Genomic DNA, 16,921 nt, shown 5'->3' on the forward strand with positions numbered 1-16,921 from the left:
TTATGAAATCACAACCGAAGGTAATCAATTCATATTACAAATATATTCATGGTTTTGAATTAACCTCTAGCCAAAATAAAATTAGTTACACATTATTAAAACAGAAATAAAATATAAGTTTGGAAAGATTTAACCGAGAGAAATGGAGTGAAGCCTCTAATTTTCTTGTTGCCTTGCTCTCTGGAGCTTTTCTTTTGTATTGCTGTGCTTCCCCGCCAGTCTCTCCCTGCGCTGTCCATCTCTTATATTTTTCTGTGCAGCTTGCAGTTTTGCTGCTTCTCTCACTCCCGTCTGACCTCGCTGCCAAAGGGCAGCTTCCCCCTTCCCTTCTCTCCGCAGCTTCACGCTGCCCAAAGGGCAGCCCTCTGCCTTCCACCAAAATTCCCACCAATCCTTCCGTCTCTCCCTTCTTATTTCCCTTCTATCCCCCTAACTCCCAAACTACTCAGACAGCTTTTAATTTTGTATTCCTTCCAATCCGTGTCCTCCCGTAGCTGTCTCCCACTTCTCTCCCCGTGCTCCTACATAACATGCCCTCTGACTTCTCTTTTTTTTTTTCACTTCATCAGTCCTGCACGTTTTTCTCTCTTGGATTCCCTTATTTTATTTTCCTTTTTCTCCTGGCTGCCTCGCTGCCCTCAATTCTGTCGGTCTTCACAGCTTTCCACCTGCAAGGGCCCGCATCAATCCCTTCTATCTCTCCTCTTGTTCCAAAATTATTCCCCCAGCTGTCTCCCTATTTTTCTTTTCTGACCTTTTACTTTTCTTCCGCTGGCAGCCTACCTTCTTGGATTCTCCTTTCACAATATAATACAAAATTGATTTGTATCATAAACTCTAAATTAGTAGCAGTTTGGGAATTAAGAACAAATTCAAGTAACAAATCCAAAACCAATATTCTATGAAACAATCAATTCAATGCATATAAAATAAACCAAAATAAAACCCAATCCAAAAATAAAATCAATATTCTTTCTGTTTATTATTTAAAACTCATTTATGCTATTTTTATTTTCTTTGCATAACAAATCCTATAAACACAAAAATAACATAAATAGCTCAAAAATATAAGGAACTAACTAAGAAAAGACGAGTGAATTCGAAGTAAAAATATATATAAATATGATCCGATCAACTAGCAGCCTTGTCTTCAGGCTCTAGAACCCAAAGGCTGATAATGTTCTTTCCTCAGCCGCAGTCGTAGATCGAGAAGTCAGCCATGCGCCCAACGCGACATCAACAAATTTTACTCACTGGTAGAGTTCGGTCGTCAAATTGGCACGCCCTGCACACAACCAAAGGACGTAGTTAGCTTATTAATTACTCGGCCTACGCGCCACATAGGCTTGGTAGTTTTTAGGGTCAACAACTAGCAAAGGCCACACATTCAGTGTGTGAGAACTATTTTTTTTTATTTATAAGAGCAGTGATTTGTTTTTAACGAGCTGGAAATTAAGGAGAGTAGAAAGAGTAGTGGGTGAAAAATGTGAAAGCGAGAGGGAGGTGGGAGTAAATTAAAGATCACTTGTTTGTGAGGGTGAGAAAAAAATACAGCAAAATTGCTTAGTGTAGGGTTGGGCAAACAGGTCTAAGACCTGTGGGGCGAGGTGCGTCTTGTAGGTTCGGGGCGTGTCTAGATTTTGTAAACTTGAAACGGGGCAAGGTAAGGCGGGTTCATGTAATTGGCGGGTCGAGGTGGGTGCGAATTTCTAAAAAAAAAAAAAGGCCCCCGGACTGGACCATTTCCACCATCCATTATATGGAGATTACATCTCCACCGTTCATTCCTAACACATATCTACTCTCTCTTGGTCTCTCATCTCTCGAATTGTCAATTCATTCTTTCATCTCTTGAATTCCCAACTTGAGCCTCGAGGTCTTCATCTCTCGACTCCAACCACCATCTTTTATGTCGTGACATCGTTTTCTTTGTCAGTCTGTACGTTATGTTCACCGCAAGACTTCAACAGAGCTCTGGTAAAGATGACAAAAAAGGACGAGGACATCACCGCCTCTCTTGACGACTTCATAGAGAAAGATATCGACATCCTCGCTAAGTAAGAGAAGAAGTTTGAAGGGTCAAAGCTTACCAATTGTTAGCCGCGCCTCGGTATGTGATTTGAGGCTCAAATTTATGTAATTTGAAGCAAAATAAGTGCTTTTAGGAAATCTGCTTATGGGTATGTTTGATTTTGTTTTGATTCATCAATTGGTGTAATTTGTAATGGCAAGGGTGGAGGTTTTGGATCCATGAGGAAGACGACGTCTTTCTGGATCGATATGCGTGTTAGGTTAGCGGTTGCTGGTGTGGTTGGGCTCAAGCACAAATTGCAGATCCTGTTAGACCCGTGAACTCAGCCCGAACCAACCCATTTCAAACGGGCCAGGTTAAGTCTGATTCCAAATTTATAAGTTTCATTACTCGCCCCGCTCCACTTTGTTTCATTTTAAAACGGGTCCAGTCTGGTCCCTCCAAATTTGGGCCCAGCCCTTGTTTAGTGTGTCATTTACTATATTGCTCATAATTTTATTTTAGTTAGGGGTGTGATATCCACACACCCCTTTTTACTTCTCACACACCTTTTATTTATTTCTATCATTTGATATTTTTTAATTCATATGATCCAATGATTGGAAATTAAAAGGGTGTATGAAAAGTAAAAATAGGTGTGTGAGAAGTAAAAAGGTCCACACACCCCTTTAGTTATTGTTGTTTAGTTTTGTTGATAGGGCTAAAATGATCTTTTTACCCTTGACAAAGAGGGTTATTTTGTTATTGTTATAGGTGTCCATTATTTAATTTGAGTGGATGACATCATGTCTGTGCAAGTAATGACATCATGCATATGTAAGCAATGATGTCATGACCTATTCATTTGCCTATATAATGAAGGCCAAGGCCACTAACAAATAAGAGAAACATACAGAGGAAATGAAAGAAAAGAGGAAAGAAGGAGAGAAAAGAAAGAAGAGATATGCATGAGAAATACCAGTGAGCCAAGCTGGAGAGAAGAGGAAAAATAGTGAGAATTATTTTGTATTCCTATTATTTCAAATAATGAAAGAAAACACTACTGGCATTTAAATGATGTAGACATACTTGTCGAACTTCATAAATATTGTGTTTTATTTACTATATCCCACTGCACACATATCCTCAATTTTAAACAGTTTTTGGTTTTTTATTTTATTTCTTTTTGTCAAATTGCCTTTTTTAAAAATTTGAAACTCGTTTCAATTTTTAGTTTTTAAAAATGTGAAAAGTGAAAATAAAAAAGTAATCCTAGTAAGTAAATTACTTATAGGATTCTATAATATATTTTATTGTAATTGTATTCCTTGGAGAGTAAGATTTTTTCTCCCTTATCACTATAAATAGAGGCACAACAAGGTTAAACACCATACTACAGAATCACCAAATTCTCTCTTCTAATTATCCTTGCCGTTGTCAATCTCCCTCTTGTTGGGCCATAATTGTCCAGGGCAGGAGTGAGGCGGATCAAAATATGCATACCTTAGAAGTCCGGTCATAGACTCGACAACCTCCAATGTAGAGTTGAATAAACGGAGCAGGGATGACACCATCATCCTATTATGGAATCAGTAGACAAAGTCTGACGACTTTGCTAAGATTTATTATGCTTATTCTACAAGATACGAAAACTTAATCCAACAAGGAATCAACAAGTTTCGTATAATTTTGGAGTTCTTACAATCTAAGGATTGACATGTGTGACATCCCACATCGCCTAGGGGAGTGGATGTTATAAGCCTTATATGTATATTCTCATCTATTCATAACACGAGGCTTTTTGGGAGCTCATTGGCTTCGGGTTCCATCGGAACTCCGAAGTTAAGCTAAGAGCAATCCCATGATGGGTGATCGACTGGGAAGTTCTCGTGTGAGTTTCTAGAAACAAAACCATGAGGGCGTGGTCGGGGTCCAAAGCGGACAATATCGTTCTACGATGGAGTCAAGCCTGGGATGTGGTAGGAGCTAGGGCCAGGATGTGACAACATGCGCCGGAAGTAATCACATTCGTAAAAGGATGCAATATCTACTTCTTAGATATCTTTTGTGATTCTCCCGGTTTGATAATGATTATATTATCCTAAAATATGCATCTCTGCTCCCACAATTATCGCATACTTATTATATTGGTTATTGCTTACTAACTTGATCGTTGGAGAGCCTTTGATTAGCATACACCACCTCCCCCCTCACCCCGTGCCCCAATTATACTTGTTCACAGTAATTTGTTCTTTTATAGTTTAGTTGGATTTATGCATCTTTACCGCTTACAGAGGTGCGAATTTGGTTCCAACAATTGGTGTTTTCATTGAGAGTGAAAATCATATTCCTCCTGACCAACTCAATCTATCACAGACATGAACACATAAGAAAGCTTTATTAAATCCAACACTAACAAGGTGACCGATGACAACCTTGCCCCTGATGTCTCAATCCCATCCGTTGAGAATAATCTTGTTGTCGACACCACCAACACTCTAGGGGCAAGCAATCAAACCCTTCATGCTCTAGCCACCCCAAAGGGCGGCGATGCTTTGCCTATTGGACCTTCCCAATATGAGGCATGTATGAGATACTTTACCAAAGATCGATGCTTCTGTTGATAAGTTGCAGCATGCCTATACTGCTTTTCGGGTGATGTCCTTCGTGGACGTCAAGAAGAGAATGAAGGCTCTCAAAAGATCCAGTAGGACCTTCCCATAAACTCAAATTCCTATTTTCGATTATAGTAACATAAGTACCATAACCCCAGATGAATAACTCATCGAGCCAACTTATACTCCAACTTTAGCAGACATCACTAATCCGAGTACAAACCTGCTTTATAATGATCAAACTGCCAATAACACCGCTCCAAACGGGACAAAGGTTCTACACAACCCTAGTCCTTTGGCTGTTGCAAGAGTCCACCGGATGGAACCACGACACTGAGCTTTAACGAACCAAAGTCTTCAGAGGAGCCAAAGAGACGTCGACTTGATAACCACGACATGACTAGAGATGCCCCAAGGGAAACTCCACTTCATATCCCTGGTTGGACTGTCGTGAAAGTGAAAAGCACACTCTCTTCAACAATCGAATATGCGCCTCTGCCTTATAAGTTTTCTCAACCTCGATTTAAGTACTTCTGCGGTGACACTGATCCGGATTACCACATCATGCACTATATGAGCGTCATGGCGTTATACAACAACAATGACATTTGGATGTAGAAGATGTTCTCCTCTATCCTAGAGGGGACCGTCATGAGGTGGTTCTCGGAGTTATCAACTCGTTTGATTGATTGCTTCAAAAATTTGGTCAACATCTTCACCAACACCTATTTGGTGTACTATGATGTCCAAAAGCAATACAAGGCCATATTCATCATGGTAGCTCAAAGCAAGGACAAAATTCTTAAAGCTTACCTGAAGCGGTTCCACGCGAAATCGGCTAAGGTAGAAAGGCTTGACGACATACTTGCCACTATAGCTTACAAGTAAGGACTCTATGTCAACTCACCCTTCTCCTAGAAGCTGAACAAGAGGAAGTACGACTATGCCACCCTAGCAGAATGTTTGACCTCACTAACTGGGATGACAAAACCAAAAGGAAGGTTCCTTATCAGGACCGCAGTAGGAAGCTCAAACGAAAAAGAGAAGACTGGAGCAATCCACCTCTATCTTCCCGTCAAAATGACATGAGAGGACGAAAAATAAATCAGCTCCACTTAGATTGAGGCAATATACTGACCTGCACACAATCATCAACAACATTCTTCACAGCATCAAGGACAAACCCTTCCTCGAACGGTTGGAACATCTTCCTGAACATCTGGTAAAGAAAAGCCAAAAGAGTATTGCTCCTTCCACCAATGCATAAGCCATACCATTCGAAATTGACAAACGCTCAGAGACCACATCGAGGAAATCATCAACCAATGGGACTGTTGGGAGTTTGTAAGAAGCGAGGCAAGGAAAGAAAAAGACCCCTGAAGAAAGGGACAAAGGTGAATCCGACATGTACGACCTGACTGATGACAAGGATGACAAGAGTTCATCAAAGAAGCTCACTCTCAACTTAGGATTGCAGAGAGAGTGCCGTAGGTTTGAATAGCATCCATCGCATACTATTGTGAGAGGCGCGTGTGCATTGAGTTCTAGATCACTACCTTTGAATTTATACTGCACCCCTTGACAGTACCTTTTTCTTCCAGTAGAGATGTCACCGTTCCTTGTTCCAATCTTACACTGATGTCGAAATTTAAGAAATGACACACAAATGAGACTCCATAAGAGTATGCAAATCTCCTTCATGATGAATCTCACATACCATGTATTATCCGATATCGTATAGATTCTTGTTAAATACATGGTTAAGTTTTCACAGTCTGACAACATAGCATGACAAACTTTCAAGCAAAGAGAATATATTAAAGATCCACTGCAATATGTAATCAAAGGATCTATCTTTGCATAGCAAATACAGACCAAACGTCAAATTATAACAGATACTTTAAATAGATGACTGAAGCGGAGGGAAAAGACCTCTAAAACTTTGAATTATACAACACATGGCGAGCCTACTGAAAAAAGAATACTATGAAATGTATTTGAAGGGAAAGGAAGAGTACTTGGGAAGAGATGAAGGCTTTTCCCGCATCCTTTGAATGAAACGCCCGTGGTGAAAGCTTCTCCCAGCCACATCACGATGGAAGTTTTCCAAAGGATATGGCAGCTTGGTACTTTTTCCATCCTTGTAAAGAGCATATCCGAAAACCCGTTGAGCATCAATCTCATTTACACAATCTTCAACCAAACAGAAATATTAACAATTATCATATGTAGTTGTCTAACTCAAAGTGGAAATAAATGAGGAGAACAGTTATGGAACATTCATATAAGTCCTCAGGTTTATACTTCTTTGCTTATCCTCAAGGCCTAACTCAACTAATCTGAGATATCCCCCTGGTTGCAGCAGCTCGCCGACGATTCTGTCTGGCTCACTCAAGTCCCTTTCAACCACATGCACTCGGCGCCCATCCTGCTGTATGCAGACATTGTAAACAAAACATAGCAATAGTAAGAAGACAAGACATGATAACTTAGATTTGTGCAAATTGTAAATATTATGATCCTGATGTTACTATATACAATGTAACAAAAATATATGAAAGGATTTTCCTAATGATCCAAAACTCAGATGATCTTGGAGACCCCAAACAGATCTCAAGGCGTTATCTTTAAGTTATCTTCCCACCGATGCAGAAATATAATCTCAGATAAAAGGAAACAATTACATATTTTAATGAACAGATAAATAAAGAGTGATAACCATTAAATTTCGAAAACCTTAAACCTCGTCAAGTTATATATCGCACAAATATAGAAAGAGGCATAGAATCCTTAGAGAGTGAGAGAATGTCACCTTCCCAAGAGTGTAAGCGAGCGCCGAACCAACAACCCCAGCACCAACAACGATAATGTCTGCACTTTCAACCATCTTTGCCTCGTCGCACGTTCCATTTTCACAGCTCTTCAAACAATTCCCATTTTGATGAGCTCTGGCCTTCTTCTGTCGTCTTAGACTGCACAAGAAAACAAACCCGAGCAGCGAGGCTATAACAGCACACACTATATTCAGGTAAACCGTCTTCAAAGATCGTGAATTCGGTTAGAGAAGATTATGGTGGAGCTCTCTGAATTTTAGTTCTTTTCAAGTGTTGGAGTTGGTTCTCAGACTTAAGTTGGCGCCTATATATGGTGAGCCAACTTTTTTTAAAAACTATTTTTTAGTTTTGGGATAGAAACGTGGATAAGTTATGCGCCTACCACTGTAAATTATTTACCAGGCCAAATTGGAAGACCTGAAAGCAAGTCATTTTGTACAAGACTGCGTAATTTAGTAAATTTCATTCCCCCCCCAAGATTTAGTGGAATCATTTGCAACTAAAATATAGGTAATCTTTTGGCAAATGGGAGTTTAGGCTAGTTGGCTAAGACAATATACCATTCCTCTTACATATGAGTTTAAGTTTCCTTTTTCGTAAATTAGAATATAGTTTTGAATGGAAATAACAATGTAACCGAAATTAAGAAATGTTTGGAGGTTATTGAATAATAATGTAATTTACTTCACAAATATAATTTTTATTTCGCAATTTTTATGATATTTATATGTTATGAGATAACAAAGTACTCTCTACAGTGATGCTGGCCACAACTCAGTCTCTAGCTCATTACAAATTTATATCGTTAACATATTCACGCGAGGCTGATTATAACCCTTTTCTCTTACATTTCGGAACTAGTAGTGATCCTATAACAGAACCAGAAAATTTACATGGTCAGCGATTAAGTGCATTGGAATGGCTGTCCAAATAAGACTTGATTTAGTCAGAGAGGGGTTGGTAAGTGTGGAAGTGGATCATATATTATTATACATAGTACAAAATATTAATATTCTGCCATGCAAATGTCAAAAAAAAAAAAAAAAATCTCTAGGTTTTAAAAACCGTGGGTGCCAAACAGGGGGCGGGGGTGACAACTAGAAATGTTAAACTAAAACATAAAAAGATAAGAGAAGAAAAAAAAACAAACTTCCCTAATCCTCCTGTAAACTAAGTATAGCATATAATCATGACTGTTAGAATAATTATCTGTCAAAAATATGGGATTATGGATCAAGTCAGTATGAAATTTGTTTATTTTATTTGAATATAATTGCAATTGGACAATGATACGATAAGGTCGTGTAAGTGATACAATAATGACTGATTCCTAACTATTGATACATGCAAGACTCACTTGTATTTATGGTCAAGAATCACTCACGTTAGTCCTGACCTAGCAGTCCTTGCAATTATGTAATACAAAGTGAGTATACTGCATGAAGTGAAGAGAGCATGTAGCAATAGTTACATGGAAGAATCCAGGATTTGAAATTGTTACATGGAAGAATCTGTAATTATTGAGAAAGTGTGCTACGAGCCTACGACATTCTTTGTTTGGTTTTCTGAGTATCTTGTTTATACCGAAGGAAATCTGCGTGCAGGGAAGAACATTTGTCTTACTCCTTCAGTGTTGATTATGGGCAGAATGATTCTTAAAGCTTCCTGCAAAATTATAATAATAAATAGCTTTCCAAAAAAAAAAAAAATTATAATAATAAATACATATAAGGCTGTTCGTCTATCCATACATATATAAAAGCCATAAGACAATAAAATAGGAAGCATTCATATTTCCCAAACTACACTTCCTTAACCATGATTTCAAAATCAATTTAATTTAAAAAAAAAATCCAAACAAACAAATTCTCGTCAAAACGAATTTTAACCACATTATTGCTAGCATACTATGAGGCTTAACCTGTCACATCTCGGCCCGGGCCCCCATCACATCCCGGGCTCGATTCCGCCATAGCACGATATTGTCCGTTTTGGATCCCGACCACGCCCTCATGGTTTTGTTTCTAGGAACTCACATGAGAACTTCCCAGTGGGTTACCCATCATGGGATTGCTCTCGTGTGAACTCGCTTAACTTCGGAGTTCCGATGGAACTCAAAGCCAGTGAGCTCCCCAAAAGCCTTGTGCTAGGTAAATATGAGAATATACATATAAGGCTTACATGATCTACTCCCCTGGACGACGTGGGATGTTACATAACCCACTCTTCCACCCTTAGTGTAGATCATATCGTTTGTTAAAAGAAAGAAAAAAATCTCATGCGGTGGACAGTTTTTTTTCTCTTATTTCTTTAATTTAAAAAAAAATAAAAAAATAAAAACCACAAGTAAAAAAAATGTAAAAGAGCAAATTGTCACACGCATAAGCATGTGACAAGATGCTAGTTTATTTATAAATTCTGAAATGAAATGACGGTTAATTGTAAAAAGACAGAGTGGTAGAGAAAGACCTGGAAAGACAAAGATAGAGTCAAAGACATGACAAAAATACATTTTGGGGGTAGAAGATGTAATTATGAGACAAAGACAGAGCCAAAGGGGTAAAGGAAGACCTGGGAAGACTTGGAAGGAGATTCTAAGAAAACACTTGGACTACTTGGATTGAGGGTCGTCTCTAACATTTTGGGGGTCCTGTGTGAATTCAATAAAAAAGCCTTCCTTAATTAAAAAAAAATTGGACAATATATTCATTCAGGATTCAACAATCGATATTCAAACTTAATTGGAATCAACATCTCACTCTTACTAAATGAATAATCTTTAATTGCCATAAAAGCATGATTTAGGCTTTGTCCATAAAATATAGAGCACAAAATCATGTAATATATAGGAGGGTAAAATATTTTGGGGCCTCTCTATGCCATTGCACCTTTTGTACACCCCAACGCCCCTTTGCTTACATTTAGTGAAAAACATGATAGAAAACTGAGCATAGTGGTGTTCTAGAATTTATATAGCGACCTCACTTTGTGGGAGTGGTTGTTGTAATAGAGTTACTCACCAAGATTAGTCTGGCTGCAATCCATATACGTTTTGGTGAAGGAAACGGAATTAGCAAGCGTCCAACAGCATAAATACCCACGACAAAGAACTGGATAACCAAGCTCCAGGGGCAATAGTTTAGACCGGAGAAAGCAGCGAGAGCTCCATTTGAAAAGACGCGTCCAAGGCAAAAATAATCGAAGCATGCTTGGCGCAATTCCTTTCTTGCTGGATCAGGGGATGCACATAACACCTTGTACGCGGCACCTGCCAATGTGTTTATGGTAAAAGCCGCTGGCTGCAGCGAAACCAAGAATTATCTTATATGAAGTTACCTGTAAATTTGAGCCAACTGCTAACAGTGAAAGGCATAGACTGCTTACCTTACGTAGCGTATAGAAGGATTCGAGGTATTTAAATAGGGCAGGAACATCATTCAGATTGCGCAGGGGTCTGAGAAGATTCCTTAGAACAACAACGTCCGATAGAGCCACAACCATGCCTCCCCCAGTTATAGGATGCCGCATGTTGACTGCATCCCCCATTAGGAGAGCACCTGGGGTGTGAGAAGCAGTAGCAGGCATGCTCCTGGTGGGCATTGTTTTTATGTTTCCCTTATCAATGGCAACCAAAAAAGCAGTGTACAGTTCGGGAGGAACCTGAAATATTATACGACTAAATTAGTTCAAATGGTTAGATAAGTGAAGTACGAATAAAATCAAACACATATTTCATTAAGTTTCCAAGATGTAATCCTACCTGGGGTGCCACCTTTGTTTTCAAGTAGTGAGCCATTTCACCACTAGAAATAGAAGGTACTTGCTGGCCTGGTACATCAACCAAGCAGCGAATCTCCCTGCTGCCGATGGGATAAAATGATACGAGTGATGGATCCCCCAAAATTACATGTGCATGATTTGCATATGGAAGCTGGCAATCCTCAAGAATCAAACCAACAAAACAAGAAGGAATATCAACCTGCAGATAAACAATGGCAATAGTTGATTTGCTGATTGAAAATTCTTAAAAATCTGGTTCAGTATATTTATTTTCATGTCATTTGAGATAATTAGCATGCACTAGAAAAAAGAAGAAAACAAAACTGGCACGCTATTTTCACCTTAGGATTGCACAGATAACGTCGCAAGTTTGAACAGCAACCATCACATACAATTGTGAGGGGTGCATGCGCAGTGAACTCTTGACTACCTTTGCGTCTAAACTTCACCCCTTTGATAGTACCCTTTTCTTCAAGCAGAGATGTAACCGTTCCTTGTTCCAACTCTACACTGAAGTCAAAATTTTGGAGGATGAAATGAATATCATGTATGCCAATTGTACTAGTGAACTAGCTTAAGTATAGTAGAACTAGAAACATTTAGAAATCAACTTATAACATTACTTAATAGAAAAGGCTGAAACAGAGAGAAAGTCCGAGTATTTAAGTTTTGTACCAGCTTGAAAAGACAAAACTGAGTAACTCTACATGCACCAAATTTCAATGACATTATTCACCACATCGTTATATGTAACTGGAATCTGTTTGTGAGATACAAGTTCAGTAATGCTGTATATACATAATAACGTGGGAATGTTTGAAAGGAAAAGAAGGATACCTTGGAAGAGATGAAGCTTTATCACGCATTCTTTGAATGAAACGCCCATGGTGAAACCTTACCCCAACCACATCTGGATTGAAATTTTCCGAAGGATATGGCAGCTTGGTCCTTATCCCATCCTTGTAAAGAACATATCCGAAGATTTTCTGAGCATCAATTTTGTTGACACAATCTAATCATAGACCGATTATTATTTAGCATATATATATATATAACTAGAAAAGGAAAAACAGAAGGAAAGGTCAACCACTTTAGAACCTGGCAGAAATTACAACAATTTGAGCAAATAATGCGAGTCTTCAGGTTCATTCTTGACACGACTAAGTAATATGAAAATATTTCATATGCGTAAATATCTTAATTACCCTCAAGGCCCAACTCAATTAGTCTCAGATAAGCCCCAGGTTGTAGCAGTTCACCAACGATTCTATCTGGCTTGGTCAAGTCTCTTTCAATCACATGCACTCGGCGCCCATCCTGCAGTTCAATGCAGATAATATTGTAACTGATCACTATCTTAAACATCAAAAAGAACATTAGAAGTTCAATCATTTCCATAAACCAAATGAATCCAGCATAAACCTTAAACCATTTCAAGTATAGATCAAAAGAAAGTGTACAAAAGACCAAGAACCCTCAGAGAGTGAGACTGTCACCTTCCCGAGAGTGTAAGCTAGTGCCGAACCAGCAACACCAGCACCCACAATGATAACATCCACACCTGCACCTATGTCTTTCTGCAGACACATTCCATTTTCAGAGCTCCTCCAACCATTCACATTCCGATCCTTTACTAAAGCTCTGTCCTTTTTCTTCCGTCTGAAACCGTACGAGGAAACAAACCCCAACAGAAAAGCCACGACAGCAACCAACATAAGCTGGAAAACCATGATTTTAGAGTTTCTGCCAAGATTAAAACTTTGGCGCCATTATATAGAGTGAGCCAACGGTCAAAAAACTGCTATTTTGGCTCTGGAGCAAAGGCGTATACATCCCCTCCACAATCAGTTGGACATGAGCATTGCGTGAGGGGTAGATGGCAGAAGAAAGACGCATATTTAGCATACATTTGTTACACACTCATATGTTGCCTATTCCAAGTTTCGTGCCCTTTAACATGCAAACTGCCCGGAATTATGCAAAGGGTTGTTTTATTGACACCCTACAAATTGTTAACTACACTCCATTTACATTTTGGGGCTTTTAGATTTTAGGACCTAAATAAGATTACTTTTAGATTATAACCTGCATGGTTTTCTCTATCTAATTTAAGTCCATATTTTAAAATCTTAACTCCATGTCATATTTAACTGCCTCTATCACATACACTATTTACAAAATTGCTATCCACATTTTCCTATTCAAATTTCAATGCATAATTAAGTCTAAAAATTAGGAATTGACATTCACACTCAAACCACCCATTAATAGATTTAATTCAAAATTCAAAAATTCAAAAATTTTTGGAATGTACTAATAGGTACAAGAAAATAAATGAATTTTTTTTATTGATTAATTGTGAATATAAATGTGAAAGAAATGACAAAAATACATTACAAAAAGAAAAACAAAACATCACCACTAACACAATTTCCATCTCCACAAGAAAATGAACACCCATAAAAATTATAGGTACATTAACAAAGTGATATATATAGGTGCGGAAGTATAAGTGCACAAGCATAGGTACGGAAGTATAAGTGCATAAGCATAGGTACGGAAGTATAAGTACGTAAACATAGGTATGGAAGTATAAATGCATAAACATAGGTACGTAATTCCGGTATGCAAATTTTACTCCATGTATCTTCATATGAGTACACAAATCATAGATTTAAAAATACGTATTGTCAATCTTCATAGACAACAAATTATCATACATGAATAAACATAATTCATAGGTAAAAAATAGATTTGCAAGCCTTAGTTGTTCCATAATGCTAGAAACATATGAATCATGAGAATATACAATTGAGAGAGATAAGAGATAATATAAAGGAGAAGTGTGTATGTGAGTTGGACATATTGCTCTTTCTAAATGAGACTTGATTGTGTAACCCGACATTCGGTATAAACATTTCTTTTATTGATTTCAAAAATAAAACTGAAAGCTCAAAAGCCTAATAGTCAATATTTATGAGCTAAATCATAAGAAAAGGGCGATTTAATTAGGAACAAACAAAAATAATTCTTTTAATTAATTGACTCTTCAACTCCTATATGGAAAGTTGCTGAGTTGAATATAAAGTCAAAGCATTAAATATTTATGAGCTAAATCATAAGACATTTTCTGCTACCTCAGGGGTATGACAAATTTGGGTATGTTCTTCCCTTATGAATCCTCGAGAGAAGTCATCGCCCTCTTCGGTCATCAAGTTGATTGTTGCCTTGTTGGTTATGCTGATGCATGTTATTTATCTGACCTGCACAAGGCACTTTCTCAAACGGGTTACGTATTATGATTGGAAACATTGCAACTTCTTGGAGGTTTACCAAACATTCATTAGTTGTGACGACTCTTTTTCAAACCATGCTGAAATTCTCGCCTTGCATGAAGCTAATGAATGCTTTTAGCTGAGAGCAATTATGGAACATATTCGAAGTACTAGCGGTCTTTCTATCGTCGTTGATGTCCCTACAATGATTTTTGACAACAACGCTACTTGTATCAACCAACTGAAGAAATGATACTGATAAGTGAATTTTATATTATATATTTAACCCTATTCTTGGTATATTTTTATTCATATTTTGGAAGAATTTTGATACTTTGAATTGTATTTTCAATATAGGACTCTCGACTTTCTCTGAAGCAAAATGGAGTCAAATGGACGAATTTTGGAGTAATTCCAATTGGAAGACGTTCTTGAGTCAATTAGCTTGATCGTATCAAAATTTGGGATTTTTCCATCAAGCGGTTATTTTATGGCGATAAAATAAAGGAGCGATGCGCGGTGCTGGAAAATGACGTTTCTGGGCTTAAAGTGCGTTTTTTGGAGCACAAGATGACCTCGGATGGTTTCGTGGCTTTTTGGAGATGTGTTCGGAACGTCCTTATCTTTAAAACAACCTATCTTGGGCCTGATTTGGAGGAGATCTGAGGCTAAAACGTGGCTGGATAAGTACTTGGCAGATTCTCCTAGTTTAATTAGGGTTTTATTTTCTAAGATATTTTTTTATTATTTTTCTTAGTTTCCTAGTTGGAATAAGAAACCTATGTCTTAGGGTTTGTAAGGGCTGAGCAAATATATTGCTTTGGCCGTCTACAATTTTGTGGACGCTTATTATTATTCAACTTCAGAGACAAAGAACTTGGCTAGGGTTCTTGGAGATTTTCTACTTTAAGGTGCTTTCATTCCTTTTGTTTTTAATAATATTTTCTATGATTTCAATTATGAATATGCATAACTAATTCCTTTTGCTAGGGCGAAGCCTTGAGCCTTAGCATGAATATGTAATTTTTATTTAATTGCTTATGATTGATTGCATGCACACTTTGAATTATTGATCACTGTTTCAAACTATCTAATTATCTTGATGATTGGCCACCATTAGGATGTTTAGGCAAGTAATTGGATGCAATTCGGTCGGAATATCACCGGAGGATTGAGTATTGCTTCTTGTGATTGATAATTGTAATTTCATCTAAGGCGAATATCACGTTCTTAGGGGTTGCATGGTTCTTCAAAAGGTTTTCATAAAACTTAATGAGTCTTGTATGTTCATATTTGATCTGAATATCACAGACGGATTGCATGTTAGATATACGTTCTTGCTTGAATATCACGAGGAGAATATGTATTAGGAAAATCTAACCTTCGAAGTGGCATGTGTAAATTGTAAGTAATTGGTAGAAATTCATAGGATTGCTAGGTGATGGTGGAACCCTAGTGCCTTTATAAATTGGTATTTAAAACTCTTTTCTTCGATTATTTTAGTTTTTGTTTAAAATTCGTTTTTAATATTACCCACTCTCAAACTCTCTTTTCTCAAGTTTTAATTCTAAGTATTTAATTAGGAATTGTTTCTACATAAGTTATCCAAATAGTCCTTGAGGAAAACGACTTTGCATGAGCATCTATACTACAATATCCTTGTATTCTTGCAAGTATTTCATGTGATTTTGATTTCATGTGATTTTGACCCTATTTGCATAGACGTTAAAAATCCTATCAGATACATCAAGGGAGACAACAGCAAGCCGGCAAAGTTCTTTTATTCTCATCAGCAACAACAGTATCAGAACATTGAAGTCAAGCAAATCTATTCCCAAGACAACTTGGCCGATCTCGTTACGAAGTCACTGCCCAAGTTTACTTTTCAAAAGCTTGTCCAAGGAATCAAAATGTGTAAATTTTATGACCTGAATAACTTGTAGTTCTCTTATTTGGAAGTTTTGTCAAACTAAGGGGGAGTATCCAGAAGTATACTCACTTAATCTTAATGTATTATTTTTTCCTACGATTAGGAGCATTTTTCCTACTGAGTTTTGCTATCTATTGAGGTTTTGATGAGGCAACCATCCTCAGATGGTCATACCCTTATGAGGTATACTACTTTCATCCCGTATGACGTTTGTTTTTGATATTATGCATACTTCTCACGTTTCTCCTTAGCCTATGGGTTTTTCACCTATTTTGGCTTTTGCCATAGTAAGGTTTTGTGAGTTTTACTGCAATGCATGCTACTCACAATGCATGTTTTCGTTAGTTTGAGTTATCAGCTTATCTACTTCATCCGCTAAAGACCTAATGCAATGTTTTGTTTGAGTATTTACACACTCAAGGGGAATGTTGCAATCCTATTAGATTATGAATGTGATCGTGCAAATCCAATCATAT

The 16,921-nt window shown here is 37.7% G+C and overlaps 2 protein-coding genes across 3 annotated transcripts; both read right to left on the reverse strand.

The window, feature by feature from the left end:
- Nucleotides 1-6,155: 6,155 nt before the first annotated feature.
- LOC126623301 (squalene monooxygenase SE2-like) lies at nt 6,156-7,531 on the reverse strand. The gene is made up of 4 exons (XM_050292152.1): nt 7,439-7,531; nt 6,941-7,054; nt 6,645-6,817; nt 6,156-6,261 (listed from the first exon to the last, which is right to left on the reverse strand). Exons 1-4 carry the CDS (start codon nt 7,511-7,513, stop codon nt 6,171-6,173), a joined length of 453 nt encoding a protein of 150 aa, XP_050148109.1. The 5' UTR covers nt 7,514-7,531; the 3' UTR covers nt 6,156-6,170.
- Nucleotides 7,532-8,686: 1,155 nt separating this feature from the next.
- On the reverse strand, nt 8,687-12,972 carry LOC126623292 (squalene monooxygenase SE1-like). Of its 2 annotated transcripts, XM_050292140.1 has the most exons (9): nt 12,737-12,972; nt 12,446-12,557; nt 12,078-12,252; nt 11,582-11,750; nt 11,221-11,439; nt 10,845-11,120; nt 10,481-10,759; nt 10,032-10,110; nt 9,067-9,125 (listed from the first exon to the last, which is right to left on the reverse strand). In XM_050292140.1, the coding sequence occupies exons 1-8, from the start codon at nt 12,968-12,970 to the stop codon at nt 10,072-10,074; spliced, it is 1,503 nt and encodes a 500-aa protein (XP_050148097.1). In that variant the 5' UTR covers nt 12,971-12,972; the 3' UTR covers nt 9,067-9,125; nt 10,032-10,071. The 2 variants fall into 2 exon arrangements, with proteins under 2 accessions (XP_050148096.1, XP_050148097.1); XM_050292139.1 differs by lacking the exon at nt 10,032-10,110 and having other exon boundaries at nt 8,687-9,125.
- Between the last annotated feature and the right edge of the window lie 3,949 nt (nt 12,973-16,921).

The sequence above is a fragment of the Malus sylvestris genome, chromosome 5, assembly GCF_916048215.2.
Source record: "Malus sylvestris chromosome 5, drMalSylv7.2, whole genome shotgun sequence".
Classification (NCBI taxonomy): Eukaryota; Viridiplantae; Streptophyta; class Magnoliopsida; order Rosales; family Rosaceae; genus Malus; species Malus sylvestris.

What these genes read in the sequence shown, in the direction of transcription:
- LOC126623301 (XM_050292152.1), bottom strand. Translation starts at nt 7,513, where the DNA reads ATGGTTGAAAGTGCAGACATTATCGTTGTTGGTGCTGGGGTTGTTGGT. An exon ending in TTGAGTTAGGCCTTGAGGAT is followed by an intron (nt 6,818 to 6,940) that starts AAGCAAAGAAGT and finishes TTGGTTGAAGAT; the next exon opens with TGTGTAAATGAGATTGATGC. An exon ending in AAGCCTTCATCTCTTCCCAA is followed by an intron (nt 6,262 to 6,644) that starts GTACTCTTCCTT and finishes TTTCGACATCAG; the next exon opens with TGTAAGATTGGAACAAGGAA.
- LOC126623292 (XM_050292139.1), bottom strand. Translation starts at nt 12,970, where the DNA reads ATGGTTTTCCAGCTTATGTTGGTTGCTGTCGTGGCTTTTCTGTTGGGG. An exon ending in AAAGCTTCATCTCTTCCAAG is followed by an intron (nt 11,751 to 12,077) that starts GTATCCTTCTTT and finishes TTTTGACTTCAG; the next exon opens with TGTAGAGTTGGAACAAGGAA. An exon ending in TTGCAGCCAGACTAATCTTG is followed by an intron (nt 9,126 to 10,480) that starts GTGAGTAACTCT and finishes ATAATTTTGCAG; the next exon opens with GAAGCTTTAAGAATCATTCT.